This window comes from Sphaerodactylus townsendi, linkage group LG05, assembly GCF_021028975.2.
Source record: "Sphaerodactylus townsendi isolate TG3544 linkage group LG05, MPM_Stown_v2.3, whole genome shotgun sequence".
Taxonomy (NCBI): domain Eukaryota; kingdom Metazoa; phylum Chordata; class Lepidosauria; order Squamata; family Sphaerodactylidae; genus Sphaerodactylus; species Sphaerodactylus townsendi.
This window is the reverse complement of record NC_059429.1, coordinates 37,380,469-37,393,493: the sequence shown is the minus strand read 5'-3', so window position 1 is coordinate 37,393,493 and position 13,025 is coordinate 37,380,469. Positions and strand designations below refer to the sequence as shown.

At 41.6% G+C, this 13,025-nt stretch overlaps 1 protein-coding gene across 1 annotated transcript in view; it reads right to left on the bottom strand.

Annotated features, from left to right (window-relative positions):
* COL11A1 (collagen type XI alpha 1 chain) overlaps positions 1–13,025 on the bottom strand; it is a 309,931-nt gene that overhangs the window by 88,551 nt on the left and 208,355 nt on the right. The window contains exons 39-42 of the mRNA XM_048496576.1: positions 9,317–9,370; positions 7,379–7,486; positions 5,224–5,313; positions 2,508–2,561 (exon numbers count right to left, since the gene is read on the bottom strand). Of these exons, the coding sequence (XP_048352533.1) occupies positions 2,508–2,561; positions 5,224–5,313; positions 7,379–7,486; positions 9,317–9,370 (306 nt within the window). The remainder of the gene's footprint in view (positions 1–2,507; positions 2,562–5,223; positions 5,314–7,378; positions 7,487–9,316; positions 9,371–13,025) is intronic.

Sequence of the window (13,025 nt, the reverse complement as noted above, 5' to 3'; positions counted from 1 at the left end):
TGGGGAGGATCACGAGAGAGTTAAAAAAGGCTGTAGTTCTCTCCCCACCCTCGGAGCCCCGCCACATTGCGCAAGTGCCTTGAGAGGAAAAGGTGGGGAGGGTGGCGAGAGCGAGTGACTGTTGCTATGCGAACTGCCGCCGAAGGGCAAGGAACGGGAAGGGCTGACCTGAGCACGCCCCCCTCTGGACGGGAGGAGGGCCCAGCCCTCCACAATATTTTCTGTTTCTTATGCGGCCCCATGGAAAAAAATAATTGCCCACCCCTGGGTTATATATTAGGTGTTAAATACCTTGCAGGGATCCAGATAAAGAGGGATCTGAGTTGGTTCCCATCATCCCCTGCCAGCATGATTCTGGCAGGGGACGATGGTAACTGTAGTCCATAACATCTGGAGGGCTACGAGTTTGACACCTGTGGGTTAGAGGAACAGCCATTACAGGTGAAAGAACTGCTTAGGTTGGAGGAAGGCTCCTTGGATCCCACCAGCTATTTGTGAGCTACTGTCTTTTATGACTGACAGTACCATTTAGAGATCCTAGCTCTGAGATTCCTAGAGATTCCTAGAGGATGTTCACACATTATGGAAGAACAAGAGCTGATACAACTATTTACCATTTTATTTTGCAAGAAGTTCTACAGCTAAAGAAAGAAATCTCTCCTATCTCAAATCAGAATGAGCTACTCCTTTTTAAGCTTTTCCAATGAATTCTTAGAAAAGCATTTGGTACATCTCAAGAATTCTTTGAAATCTTTTAAAAAGATTATTACAAATTCTTTGGGTTGAGAAGGTCCATTTTAGCATGTTTGTGTAATGCACTCTTGTTTTAGAAGAATACTACTAATAAAAAGTGATTTTCTTTCTGTGTTCCTTTCCTTTCTTCAATACACACAATGACATGCATCAAGTGCCCAAATTACAAAAAAAGATGGCGGGAGGGAGGCTTCAGTATTAACCTACCATGGCTGAAAAGCATAGTGAAGGATTAATGCTGCTTTACTTTGATTAGGATTCCCAGAGACTGAGGGTTAAATTTCACAGCAATTACTTTCTCTACCCACAGAGGCTACAGCTGGTAACTTTCCACAGTTTTATTCAAAAGGTATGTGCATAAGATTTCAGAGTCAAAAAGAAGTGACCCCATGCAGAAAGCAAACAATACCACCTAGCATTGGACTTCCATCCAGCATACACTTAATAGGGATTCGGAGGATGAAAGAACTAAAAGCCAAGCTCCAGTGTGAAGAGACTTCCACAATACTATATAAAAATCAGACTGATGTTGGGGAGTCACAGGAGGAGGTCAGCATAAAATTCTTCCTGCTCATGTCCCTGTTTCTATTTCAGGGATGTTATTTATAAGAGCATTCAAATTTGTGATCTCCCACCTGCAGTTAAAAGTAATTCAATTCAGCATGAGTTGAACCTTGTGATTTTTGTTGTACGCAGCTCAGCTTTCAAGAAAACTCTGGAAGGATATAGGACCAGGAATTTCACAGAATTCAGTTTTGGTAATTTTCTGCTTTCCCTGCCTCATCTTGTATTATTTGGGTACAACTTTTGAAGTATTCCAACTTTTGATGTATCCCAATGTTACCTACTTGTACTTCCTAAACAGGCAAAGAGGGTGAGATGTCCTATCAACTACAGTGGAACAGCAGAAGAGGGGCAGTAGGCTCAGAGTTCAACTCTGGCATGTATTATTGAAAGGACCGGGTGACAGGCAATGTGAAAGGTTTCTGCCTAAGATCCTGGAGAGCCACTGCCAGTCAGAGTAGATGGTATAGCTGTAGATGACCAAGATTCAGCATGGTCTGAGTTCTAGTCCAGACTCTGTGAGGGTAATGTGACTGTTACCAGAAAATTCCCAGTTCTGCACCAATAGGCATTCAGCCTGCAACTTCAAATGTATCCAGGTGTTTGTAGTAGTGTGCTACAAGCCAGTCCTTACAGAACTCTATGGCAACCACACCCTATACTGAAATGAAGCACAGGTTGAATTATTTTTGAAGGGAGCCATATAAATTAGAGGTCTGTGGTTTTAGTGGTTATAAACTGAAAAAAAAACAGTCATTTGTCAGTTATATTTCAAAGATGTTTTTAGACTTCATATTTAATATAACTTCTGCATATTTCAGAAGGACAGCAGAGCTGAATTCCAGGTTGTTCTTTATATATTGTTCTTCTGGTTCTTGCCACTAGAGGCTGTTTTTTCAAGCCTGCTGATATCTAATGCAACAAGAAAAGACAATTTGCCCCCTGTTGATCACAGCAGATTTCAGATAGCCCAATAAATCTATGTTTATAGTCTCTAGTGTCTGTGGACTCATTAGTTCCCATAATCACCAGGAAACAGCTATTAGCGGATCTGAATGACATACATTTGTGTACTGTTCACAAGAGAACATACATATAACAGCATGATGGGGATTTTAAGTCATTACTGGTACTAATATTTGTTTCCATGAAAACATCTTTTCTCCTTTAAGCATATTAATTGTACTTACAACAGGACCGGGGGGACCTTGTGGACCTTCTCCTCCTTTCAGGCCAGATCCACCCTGGGGAAAAAGCAGAAATTATTAATTTTTCATCAAAGAGTGATGCTGCACAGAAGTATCTATAAGAAAACTGCTCCGTTGCTTTAAAAGCAATTGTATTCAGAGACTATGGATGTGTAAGATGGATATTAATTCCATAAGGAGCCCGAAGAGAAAAAAAAGAACATGTTTTCTCAACAGAAGCTGTTATAAAATTTCTCCCACCATTTCATTAGCACTTCACAGCTGATTAGGAAAACACATTTCACAGACTGCTACAAGCCAGACCCCGATCTCCACGCACTGCCCCCTTTATCCAAAGCAGCTTACCTTAAGAAAGGATGTTTAGCCCCCTCCCACAGCTGGGGGAAACCTTGACTGATTGGGCACCTGGTTACACATTCTGCTTTGCACTGCAGTATTGTAAAATCAGAGTAGAGGTAGATATGGGCCATGGGCCACCAGGTGACCATTACTGGTTTACGACAGATGCTGCTCCCTCCCTAAATTCTTGCTAAATAAAAACTAGAAACCAATTCTAGGAACCAATCCCTCGTCCTAAGTAGCATTAGTGCAAGCAGGTCTTCATTTTTCTGCAAGCTGCAAAATCATCTTTTGGTGCAGTACAAGTTTCCATAGCTTGAGCTCACAAAGCTAAATGCAGTTAATCGGCCTTTTATTGTGGCTTGCAAATTGTTTGGCAATTTCCCCCCAATCCGCTGCTGATTTCTGCATTTCCAGACATCCAAAATGGTTCACCAAGGCTCATTCCTTGATGGATCACAGCTTCTGCAGGCCTGGTGTAATAGATGGAAAGAGCTCATATCTGAGAACAAACCCAACCAAGAGACACAAAAGGGGGATATCCCTGTACACAGCATGGCTTTGGCTGATATAGCAACAATCCACTCTGCAAGCTACTTCCTCAAATTTAAAACAAGCAAGTTGTGGGGTTCGTAGGGTATTGGACTCTAACCAGAGAAACCTTTTTCCTGTCAAACTGATCTTTGGTCCATTCTGCACAGCACAAATAAGATAGGATGGAAAAAAGGTGTCTTGAGGAGGAACTCTGCATAGCTTTTTCCTCCAAGACATCCTAAGGGTGCTTTATTTCAGCTCAAGCCATCTTTTTTTGAAGTCACTAAAATGTGGACTTTTTCCTGAAGTCATCTGCAGGTTGTCTTCTGCTAGCTGTGCGAAGTTTTAGAGCTGAGGAGACATCTTATTTTTCCTGTCTGACCATTAAAGCTCTTTTATCAGTTTCCTCTGCCGCTGGTGCTTGACATTTTGTGCTGCAGGGATTCTCCATGCACACAACTATTTGGCAAAGCTTACCCCAGACGTTTGCTCTACAAGCTCCGTTCCTGGGCACCTTTTCAATCCAAAAAAGTATATGGTTGTATTCAGCTTGTCCTGCTGATTCTGGCAATATCTAGTTTTCCCCTTAAAGACACAATTTCACAATCCATGCCAATTTTCATATCACGTATTTGCGTCTTCGAGGACAGCTCATTGAAAAATTTAAAAAGGCGCCCAAGATCAAATCCTGCAGGGCAAATATCTGGGGCAACCTTCACAAAATAGCTGTGTACACATAGAATCCCTGCAGCCCAAAATGTCAGGTGCGAGGGCTTTAAACTCAGGTGGGAGGAAATGGAAGGGTGGGGGTAAAAAGCCTCTTTCTCTTCTGATTCCTTTTTTTGGTCTCTGCTGTCTGAACAAAAAATTAGGAGGCAGCTTTTTGTAAGACATCCCTGGGGCATCTTATTTGTGATGTACATAATGGACTTTTCATATATTTCTCTCAGCCTTTTGTCAAGCTCAGGTTTATGCATTTCTCCTCTCTGCATTTGATACTCACAACAACCCTTCAAGGAAAATTACTGGCCTGAAGTCACCAACTAAAATTTATGGCAGGCAGGTATCTGAAACTGGGTCTCTTCAGTCCTAATCTGACACCCTAACTTTTACCCAACATTCACTCTCTAATCCCCACTTACCCTTGAAACAAAATGGGTGCCCAAGGTCTAATGGTTCCTATCAGTCAGGCTAACAGGCCTTAGATAGTTGTTATGTGGAAACAACATAACAATAGAGTGCATTTGCTGACCAACCTAAAGGGATGGGATCCAGTTGAGTGCTCTGCCATAAATGTGTGGTGAATGCACATACCTTGCGTGATCTGTGTACTCACACAAAGAGATTCACTAGACTTCAGCTCAGTCCCCCAGCTAACTGACCTTATAATAAAACATCTGAATGGATTTTTCAGTAGTAGAAAACATCTGCAGTGCAAGTGGATAGACAGCCAGTTTGGTCTGTCAGTTAAGCATGTCAGACTAATATCTGGAAGACCTAGGTTAAAATCCCCACTAGTGCCATGAAAGCTTGCTGGGTGATCTTGGGCTGGTCACACTCTTTTAGCTTAATCTACCTCACATGGCAGTTGTGAGTAGGAAATGAAGGGGAGGAGAATATGTTTGGGCCTCCATTAGTTAGGTAAGAAAGAAAGAAAGAAAGAAAGAAAGAAAGAAAGAAAGAAAGAAAGAAAGAAAGAAAGAAAGAAAGAAAGAAAGAAAGAAAGAAAGAAAGATGGATGGATGGATGGATGCTTGGTTTTTGTCTAAGTACACATCACATTGTTTTCCACAGAGGTTAAGGAGTTGTAGACTTAATATTATACCTGAGCTCCTGGTAGTCCTCTTTCTCCTGGGAAACCACGAAGTCCTGGTGGTCCATCTTTTCCAGAGATACCTTGAGGACCTGGATCCCCCTGGAAAAACCAATCAAATTCAGTTTCATAAACAAATTGCAAACAATTCAGGCATTTAGTCATGCACATTTCATTCTAACTGCAGTTTTAATATTCTTACAGCATAAGGTTCTGACAATAATGGAACATTTAAAAAAAAGATTTTTAAAGCAATTTTTTAAAATCTACCAGTTAAAATGGAAATGTGATAATGCACTCTTAAACTTCCTTATGTTAACAAACAGATAGTCCTGGATGCAGAGGAACATTGTGGGAAAATGGCACCCGGAGACAGCTGTTCTCCGGGCTCCCCCCCGGTACACTCAGAGGGCCAAGACTCAGAGGGGTGGGGGCCCCCAGCCCTGCCCTCATGGCTCCCAGCCCACAGCCCCTTCTGCCCTCCCCTCTAGAGAGAGCAGAAGCAACTGAGGCTCCGTCTTCATCTCCTTTGCTTTTATAAGTATGAGGGTGGGGCTCTGCCCCTCAGGGGAATGGCCATGCTCCTATGCTTATAAAAGCAAAGGAGTCAAGGATGGAGCCTCAGTTGCTTCTGCCCTCTCCAACTTCTGGCTGCTGGCTGGGAGATGGCGGGGTGAGGCTTGGGGGGTGGCGTTCTCAGGTTTATTTGGCCCTGCTCATGTCGATGACATGGGCAGGGCCAAGGGCACCTGAAGATGATGAGAAGATGACCGTCTTCCTGGTTGATTTTGCACCCCCAACATGACCAGATAAGTGGCGCCTGGGTACAGAGGGTACTCCCTGTCCCTTGGGCCATACACCACTGCCTGGTTGATTAGTTTGGGTTTATACTTCACCCAGAAGCAAATTAATTTAGCTGAAGAAAAAAAAGCTTTCTTTCTAACATTTCCATTTAGCATAAAGAATATCTTCATACCTTGACCCAATCCCCCAATAACCTTGTGACTCTGTAGGGAACTACCCTTAAAGACAACTTGGACATTTCAGCTGATACAGAATGTTGTTACTTGATTACTGCTTAGAGATAAAAGTTGTCACATCTACATTAAAGGTTTTCTCTGTATTTTTTCTGTTGTTAGGATCCTACTTAAGCAGGAACAGGAGAACTCTTTCTTTTACATCCATCCATCCATCCATCCATCCATCCATCCATCCATCCATCCATCCATCCATCCATCCATCCATCCATCCATCCATCCATCCATCCATCCATCCATCCATCCATCCATCCATCCATCCATCCATCCATCCATCCATCCATCCATCCATCCATCCATCCATCCATCCATCCATCCATCCATCCATCCATCCATCCATCCATCCATCCATCCATCCATCCATCCATCCATCCATCCATCCATCCATCCATCCAACCAACCAACCAACCTCCAATCTCACTCCTGTCCCTAATTCCACGCTATGGGAAAACCCTCCCCAGCCCGCTGAGTTGAAATTCAATGTTCTAGTAGTCACTGCCACCATCAGGTATCCTGTCTTACTCCCGCTCCCTCCTTTCCAGCCACTTTGAGAGTCCCGGATTCTGTAGAGAATAAGGAACTGTGTTTACATGTGAGTGAAAGACAGAAAAGTGCACAATTTCCTTGTTCTGCTCTGTAACTAAACTTCCTTTGTCTGATCACCTGGGACCAATTCATAAGTCGTTATCACATTAAAGAGGAAAAGGGGAATTTAACAGCTAAACTTATCATTCAAGTATTGTACAAGACACCTCCCAAACAACCCTCCCCCAATTTTGGATGTCTCTTACAGAATTTGATTATCAAGCTGAAAGCATTTTTAAAAAGTAGGAGCTGCCAGAAGAAAAAGTAGCAGTTCAAGAAAAAATGGAGGTAGCAGGGTGGGAAGTGGAAGTTATTGAATAGACTCCATTAAAAAAGTGTCAGGTATGTATGCTTGGACACATCTGTTCATTTTTGGGGAGCTAATTAAGCCACATATTGATACAGCTGATAAAATACACATACAATGTCTTTGTGGTTATATCAAATTGTTATCACACAGGAAAATACCTGTGCATTTTGAACATTATATTTTTGAGGACAGAACACATTTTCATCCATCCAAGTAAATATACTCACGCTCATACCTTAGCACCTTCTTTCCCAGCAGCACCTGGAAGGCCTTGTTCACCTGGAGGGCCTGGAGGACCAGGGTGTCCTCTTTCACCAATTGGACCAGTCTCTCCAGTGGGACCCTAAACAAACAAACAAAAATTCAACATCATTCATCATTTTGGGCATCTGATACGCCACAATGCCACCAGCACAGGAACCTCACTTCCAGGGGAAATGTACTACCACTCAAACTGCCTCTCCAAGTTTAAAATTATTTGGACATCCTCCAAGTATTTAAAATCCCAAACATAATTGTACAGTAATGGAATCCTACTCAATAGATATCAAGGGCAGCTTGAATTAGCTCCCTGTGTACAAAAAGAGGTGGTGAAAAGGGGGTTTGGAAGAAGAAATAGCTGGGCTACCATACATTTCCCTATCCTCAGTGGGCAAACCCCAGCCTATGATAAAAAGCCCCATTTCCCGCCACTAATCATGTCCTAGTGAGGAACGAAAGGAGGTATGAAGTTCATTATTATAGATACAGAGGACAAAGTTTGAAACTTTTCTTCATCTTAAGTAGTCTTCTTCAAATCAAATGGCTCTTCTTCCAGCAAAATAACTCCCTCTAACCTAAGATAGGATACCTGTTAATGCTTCCACTGTCATGACATACAAGAAGAGTGAGGCCAGAATGTATGCTTTCTGATGAAGCAAGAACTGTCTCAAACAGTTAACCAGTCTTCATACTTGTGTGTGGGCTTCCAACCATTTTGGAAGTGGCAAACCCAATTTATTTAACTCACTGCCGTTGGCTATGCAATTGGAAACAGAGGAGTCAAAAAAATCCAATATGCTAAATCGTCTTCCTGGTGGTAAGTAGCTATTTTAAACTGATGCAATGAAATTGTAACAAAACATTTTGCTGCGCTGCTCTGCTCTGCTACAATTACTCCTCACACCCTCAAAAGATAATCAGCAAACAGTCATATCAGAAACCTCAAAACAGAATGATAACAATACTCTTGGTACAAATTTATTCCAGAATTCTTTGTAAGCTTGGATGTATAATTGTGGAATTCACAGATTGTTCCTTGGAGACCTCAGGCATGTATTTAAAAAGCACCAACAGGCAACAACAATATAAAAGCCTCATAGAGAAACAAATGCAGAGAATATCAGTCTTGGGTATATTAACAAGCTAGGATTTCATTTATCTTCACGCACCCAAGCACAGCATGATCACACTGAAAGTTAAACAAAGCTTAGTCAATGAAAGCAGGGTGGGGGGAACAAAAGGTAAGTCAGATAAGATTAGTTCTTAGAAATGCTACTGCTATTTTGCCAGGGTTGGATCTACATTTTTAAGGGGGCATATGTACAAAATGATACCCCCACATATTTAATATATATTTTATATACACATATCTAATCAATGCATATCATCAATAACTCTTTTAAATGATAGAATAACTTTTAAATGATAGAATCTTTTAAATGATAGAATAACTATGGACTATTAATGGATAATTACACTTTTAAATTATTTTATCTATCTATAATGTTTAACTGAATTCCCCCAACCCCTGTGCACACATAAAAAACCCGGTTCCTCCAGATTAGATACATGAGCTCTTAATCTCCCACGCCACTGCAAGGGATCCAACGGTCAGGCTAGTTGATGACATCGGAATCATCTATCAAGGGGTTGGCTCCCTGCTTGCAACTGGCAGGCAGGGTATAGACAGAGCTTGTGCCTGATCTACTCTACTGGCAAATCAGCAAACATCATATTGACTACTTGGGAAAGATGTTGCCAATTGGTCAAATATTAGTGACAGACTCACATACTCAAAGCTTACCAATAGATTTGCAAGGTAAACTTGTATGAGACTGTTGTGTGACAAGAACAGACAAACTAAATCCTCTTTCTACCTTCTATAAAGGCAAAGGTAGATGAAACAATGTACCTGTGGTCCAACAACTCCACCAGGACCTGGTGGGCCAGTTTTCCCTTGGAATCCCTAAGGAGAAAAAATATGGTTATAATATTATACTTTCACCTATTACACAGATGCATCCATATTACTGTTGAAGATGTGACAAACATAAAGTGCCATGCGAGGGCATTAATCTTTTCCAAGAATAAGGCCTGCTGTTTCTATTATTAAGTGTGCACACTTAAATGTAAAATACTGAAGTCTCTTCCAGAAATCTATCATCTCCACTCATTCCGAGGTTAGTTCATGCAGAGGTGTGGTTCAGAGTGGCAGCTAGTTTCATGGATCACACTTTGTGAAACTGATTGGATGACTGGGATTGCATTAATGAGCTCAGGGCTCAACTCAAATATATGTTGCAAACATTCAGACAGACGTGGTAAAAGCAGACAAGAAAATACAGCTACACAGAAATACAAGAAAATCGGCTCAGAAAGGCAGACAAATTACAATAGCAATTGGGGAAGTGGCAAAGATAAGTGAGGAGGTGAAGGAACAAGAGACAAAGATGCATGGATGTTTCCCTTCTATCAAGTGGACTAATAACCTGGGTGTTTCTAAGGCTCCTAGACTTGGGTGTGAAGGACCCCTTAAGGAAATTCTTTGGTCTCATCAAAACTGTGTAAGCTTTATCATAATTGCTCAGATATTTCACCTTACTTTTGCCTTGATGTTTTACTTCAGGCACTGTTCAGCTCAACTCTAATTTTGATGTATTTGATACAAATACCTCTGGAGATACCAATATAAGATGGATCCTATAACTTTGTGTCAATTCAGCTATTTGGAAGAAAGAAATCAGCAGTGCTGTGGAACAGTGAGTTATATGTATATGTGCACAAAATATTACCTAAGGTATGTTCTTCTGAGTACCTATTGCTAGTACCTGAGTGCCCATTGCTAGTAATTTTGAGAACTGTCATGCCTCAGGGGCTCTTGCACACTGGGCGATTTCCCACTGGCGATTAATCCTGGGATAGACACCCGAAATATCCAGGTTTCCTTGTGATCTCCCCAATGCCGAACCGAGGAACATATATCAATCCTGGCTCTGTCACTTCCCCTCCCCCCTATCCAGCATTTCCCAGCACCTGGTTGCTTGTGCAACTTTTTGGCAAAACATGTTACCAATCCGCATCTGTGGCGAGGTTCGGGGGCCTGATGTAGTTCAATTTCCCGCCGTTCACAGTGACACAAATGCTGCCAGCCAATCAGAGCGTGGTGGCCCATGCATGATGCACGTACGGTTATTTCTTTTTGTTTTAGTCTCGTTTGGTTTCATTTCGCTCGACTTCTTCTGTTTTGGTCTAATCTTTAACCTCTCTGATGAGAGGAGAGCAAGGGGACGCTCAATATAGCATTTAAACTCAGAGGGGGTGCCTTGCTCACGGTCTCACGTCTTCAGCTGACGTGAAGAAAAATTCCCGCCCCAATACGGCACAACAGTCAAACAGGAAAGACCCGCCAAGCTGATCACGCAGCAGTGGGGATTGTTACATTTCTGGAATCTGATGCAGGCCTACAAGTCTTCCCTGGAAAAATGGTGAAGTTAGGATGTTGAATCCACAATGGAAAGTTGCGGTTCATTTTGAAACTTGGATTAATCTACTTTTAATTTTCAGTGGGAAATCGCCCCCTGTGTCCAGTGGTCACATGAAGCCTCTGCTTTAACCCAACTGCCTTGCTTTCTTCTCAAGGCAGAAATGACAGATGTAAGCCTGAGAACCATAGACACTGCCCAAAAGGTGAAAAGTGGCAACATTACACACTAAAATTGGTGGTGGCTGAAGAGAAACGGCTTGCAGGAGAAAACTGTCCTTCTCAACTGCAATTACGTTCTCTAATCCCTTTCACCCGAGAGTTCAAGATGTACATTTAATACACTGTGGGGCAAAGTGGAAGTGATAGGAGCACTACAGGAGAAAAGAAGTGAGTGGTGGGTGGCTTAGGAGACCTCTCCAACCCAAGTTTACTGGAAAGTGTGACCTCTCTTCCTGCTTTTCCATATTGGATGCTCAAGGCTTAGGGTTCTAACAGTTGTGATGTATGTAACCTATGTTTAATTGAGATTTCCCTTAGTACGTGAGAGCTGCAATACAATAGCATGAAAGAGAAATAAATGTGTAGTTCTTTCATTTCTGTAGCTCAGTGTTTTTGTGGGGTTTTTTTGATGTTGTGAAACTTTGAATGAAACCTGAGATTTTCTGAAGCTTGCCTATTTTGGTTTATGTTATTTCTATAATAGGTGGTCTTCCATCCTATCTACATGTGTTCAGGTCCACCTGCCTTTAGCAAGATAACTTCAGGATGACCTTTCACACTATTCTCCAGGCCATTTTTTTTTTTACTGTTTCCTCTCACCATGATTACCAATTGCATATAGGTGTCACAGAGTAGCTCCCAGTTAGATATGTACTCACTGTATATCTTACAGGTCAGAGCCTCTTGTTTTTCAATCAACTAGCAATGATCACAGAGAAAAAGGGGCCGTGGAACTCTTTGGAGACTATCTGGGATTTATTTGCAGAAAGCAGTAATCTGCTTCAGGACCTAATCAATACCATGTGAGTTAAAGAATAACCTAAAGGCTGGAGGCAAACAATAGGGTTTCTTTTCCTCTCAGAGAACAAAAGGGAGTATGGATGTAACACATGGTGTATGCACTCATAATTACTGTTCTTGGATTTTATAGAAGTTTGCAGCACTTACACAAGCTTTTTTGTGTTCACAGTGATATATGAAATATGCAGAACTAAGCACAGAAGTGGTACAAATGATATAATCACCACAGACATGCAAAGTTCATCAGATATGACAGTTTCATCAGATATGACAGTGTGAATCAGAAGAAATGAGTGTGAGAAATGTACACTGCAGGAAATGATTACTCTGTTGTACCAGCCTCTTTTTAAACCTCTATCTCATCCCCAACAAACTATCACCTGTGGCCAGAAGATGGTTCATAGGATTTTCATGGTCCGTATCAAATCTACCAAATATGCAGAATTAAGTGTAAAAGTTGTGTGAATGATGGAACTTCTTGGAACACAACCCCACACTTCATGAGTGAATAATCAGCTACGTTTAAATATAAGTTATTCCACTTATCACAATGGACTGGATCTAGCAACACACTGCTGCTTCCACAAGAGAGGAAGAGCTTACAGAGAGGCAAAAAGGATAACTTGACCTTTTTTTCTCTCCTTACTGAAGCCCACTAATCTGCATGTTTGTTATACCATAATAGCACATGCCTCCAGGAATCAACTTTCCTGGCATCAGAAGAGATCGTGGGTAAAAGGAGCAAACAGGGAAGTTCTAAAACCATCAGTACCTTCTACTGAGAAGTCCCAGGATCCAACCCACTAATTTATGGTTATATTGGAAAATGCTGGCCAAAATAAAAGCTCATATTTGGTTCAATAACTATTTCCTTTCCTGTTGAAGGTCTTCAGTAGAGACAGTTTTAATTTTAGTTCAGTTTTTTTTTTAATGAATGACTACAATGATTCCAAAATTGTGGTGGTGGTGTTGTTATTGGTGGTTTTTGTTTGATTTCAGGTTTGAGAACTTTGACACCCCCCAAAAAAATCATACCCTTAAAAAACCCACCCCAAATTAAAGCAATTCTGAGGGTTCATCTCCCCAGCAGCAGGAGTGGGTTGCGAGAAAGGGAGAA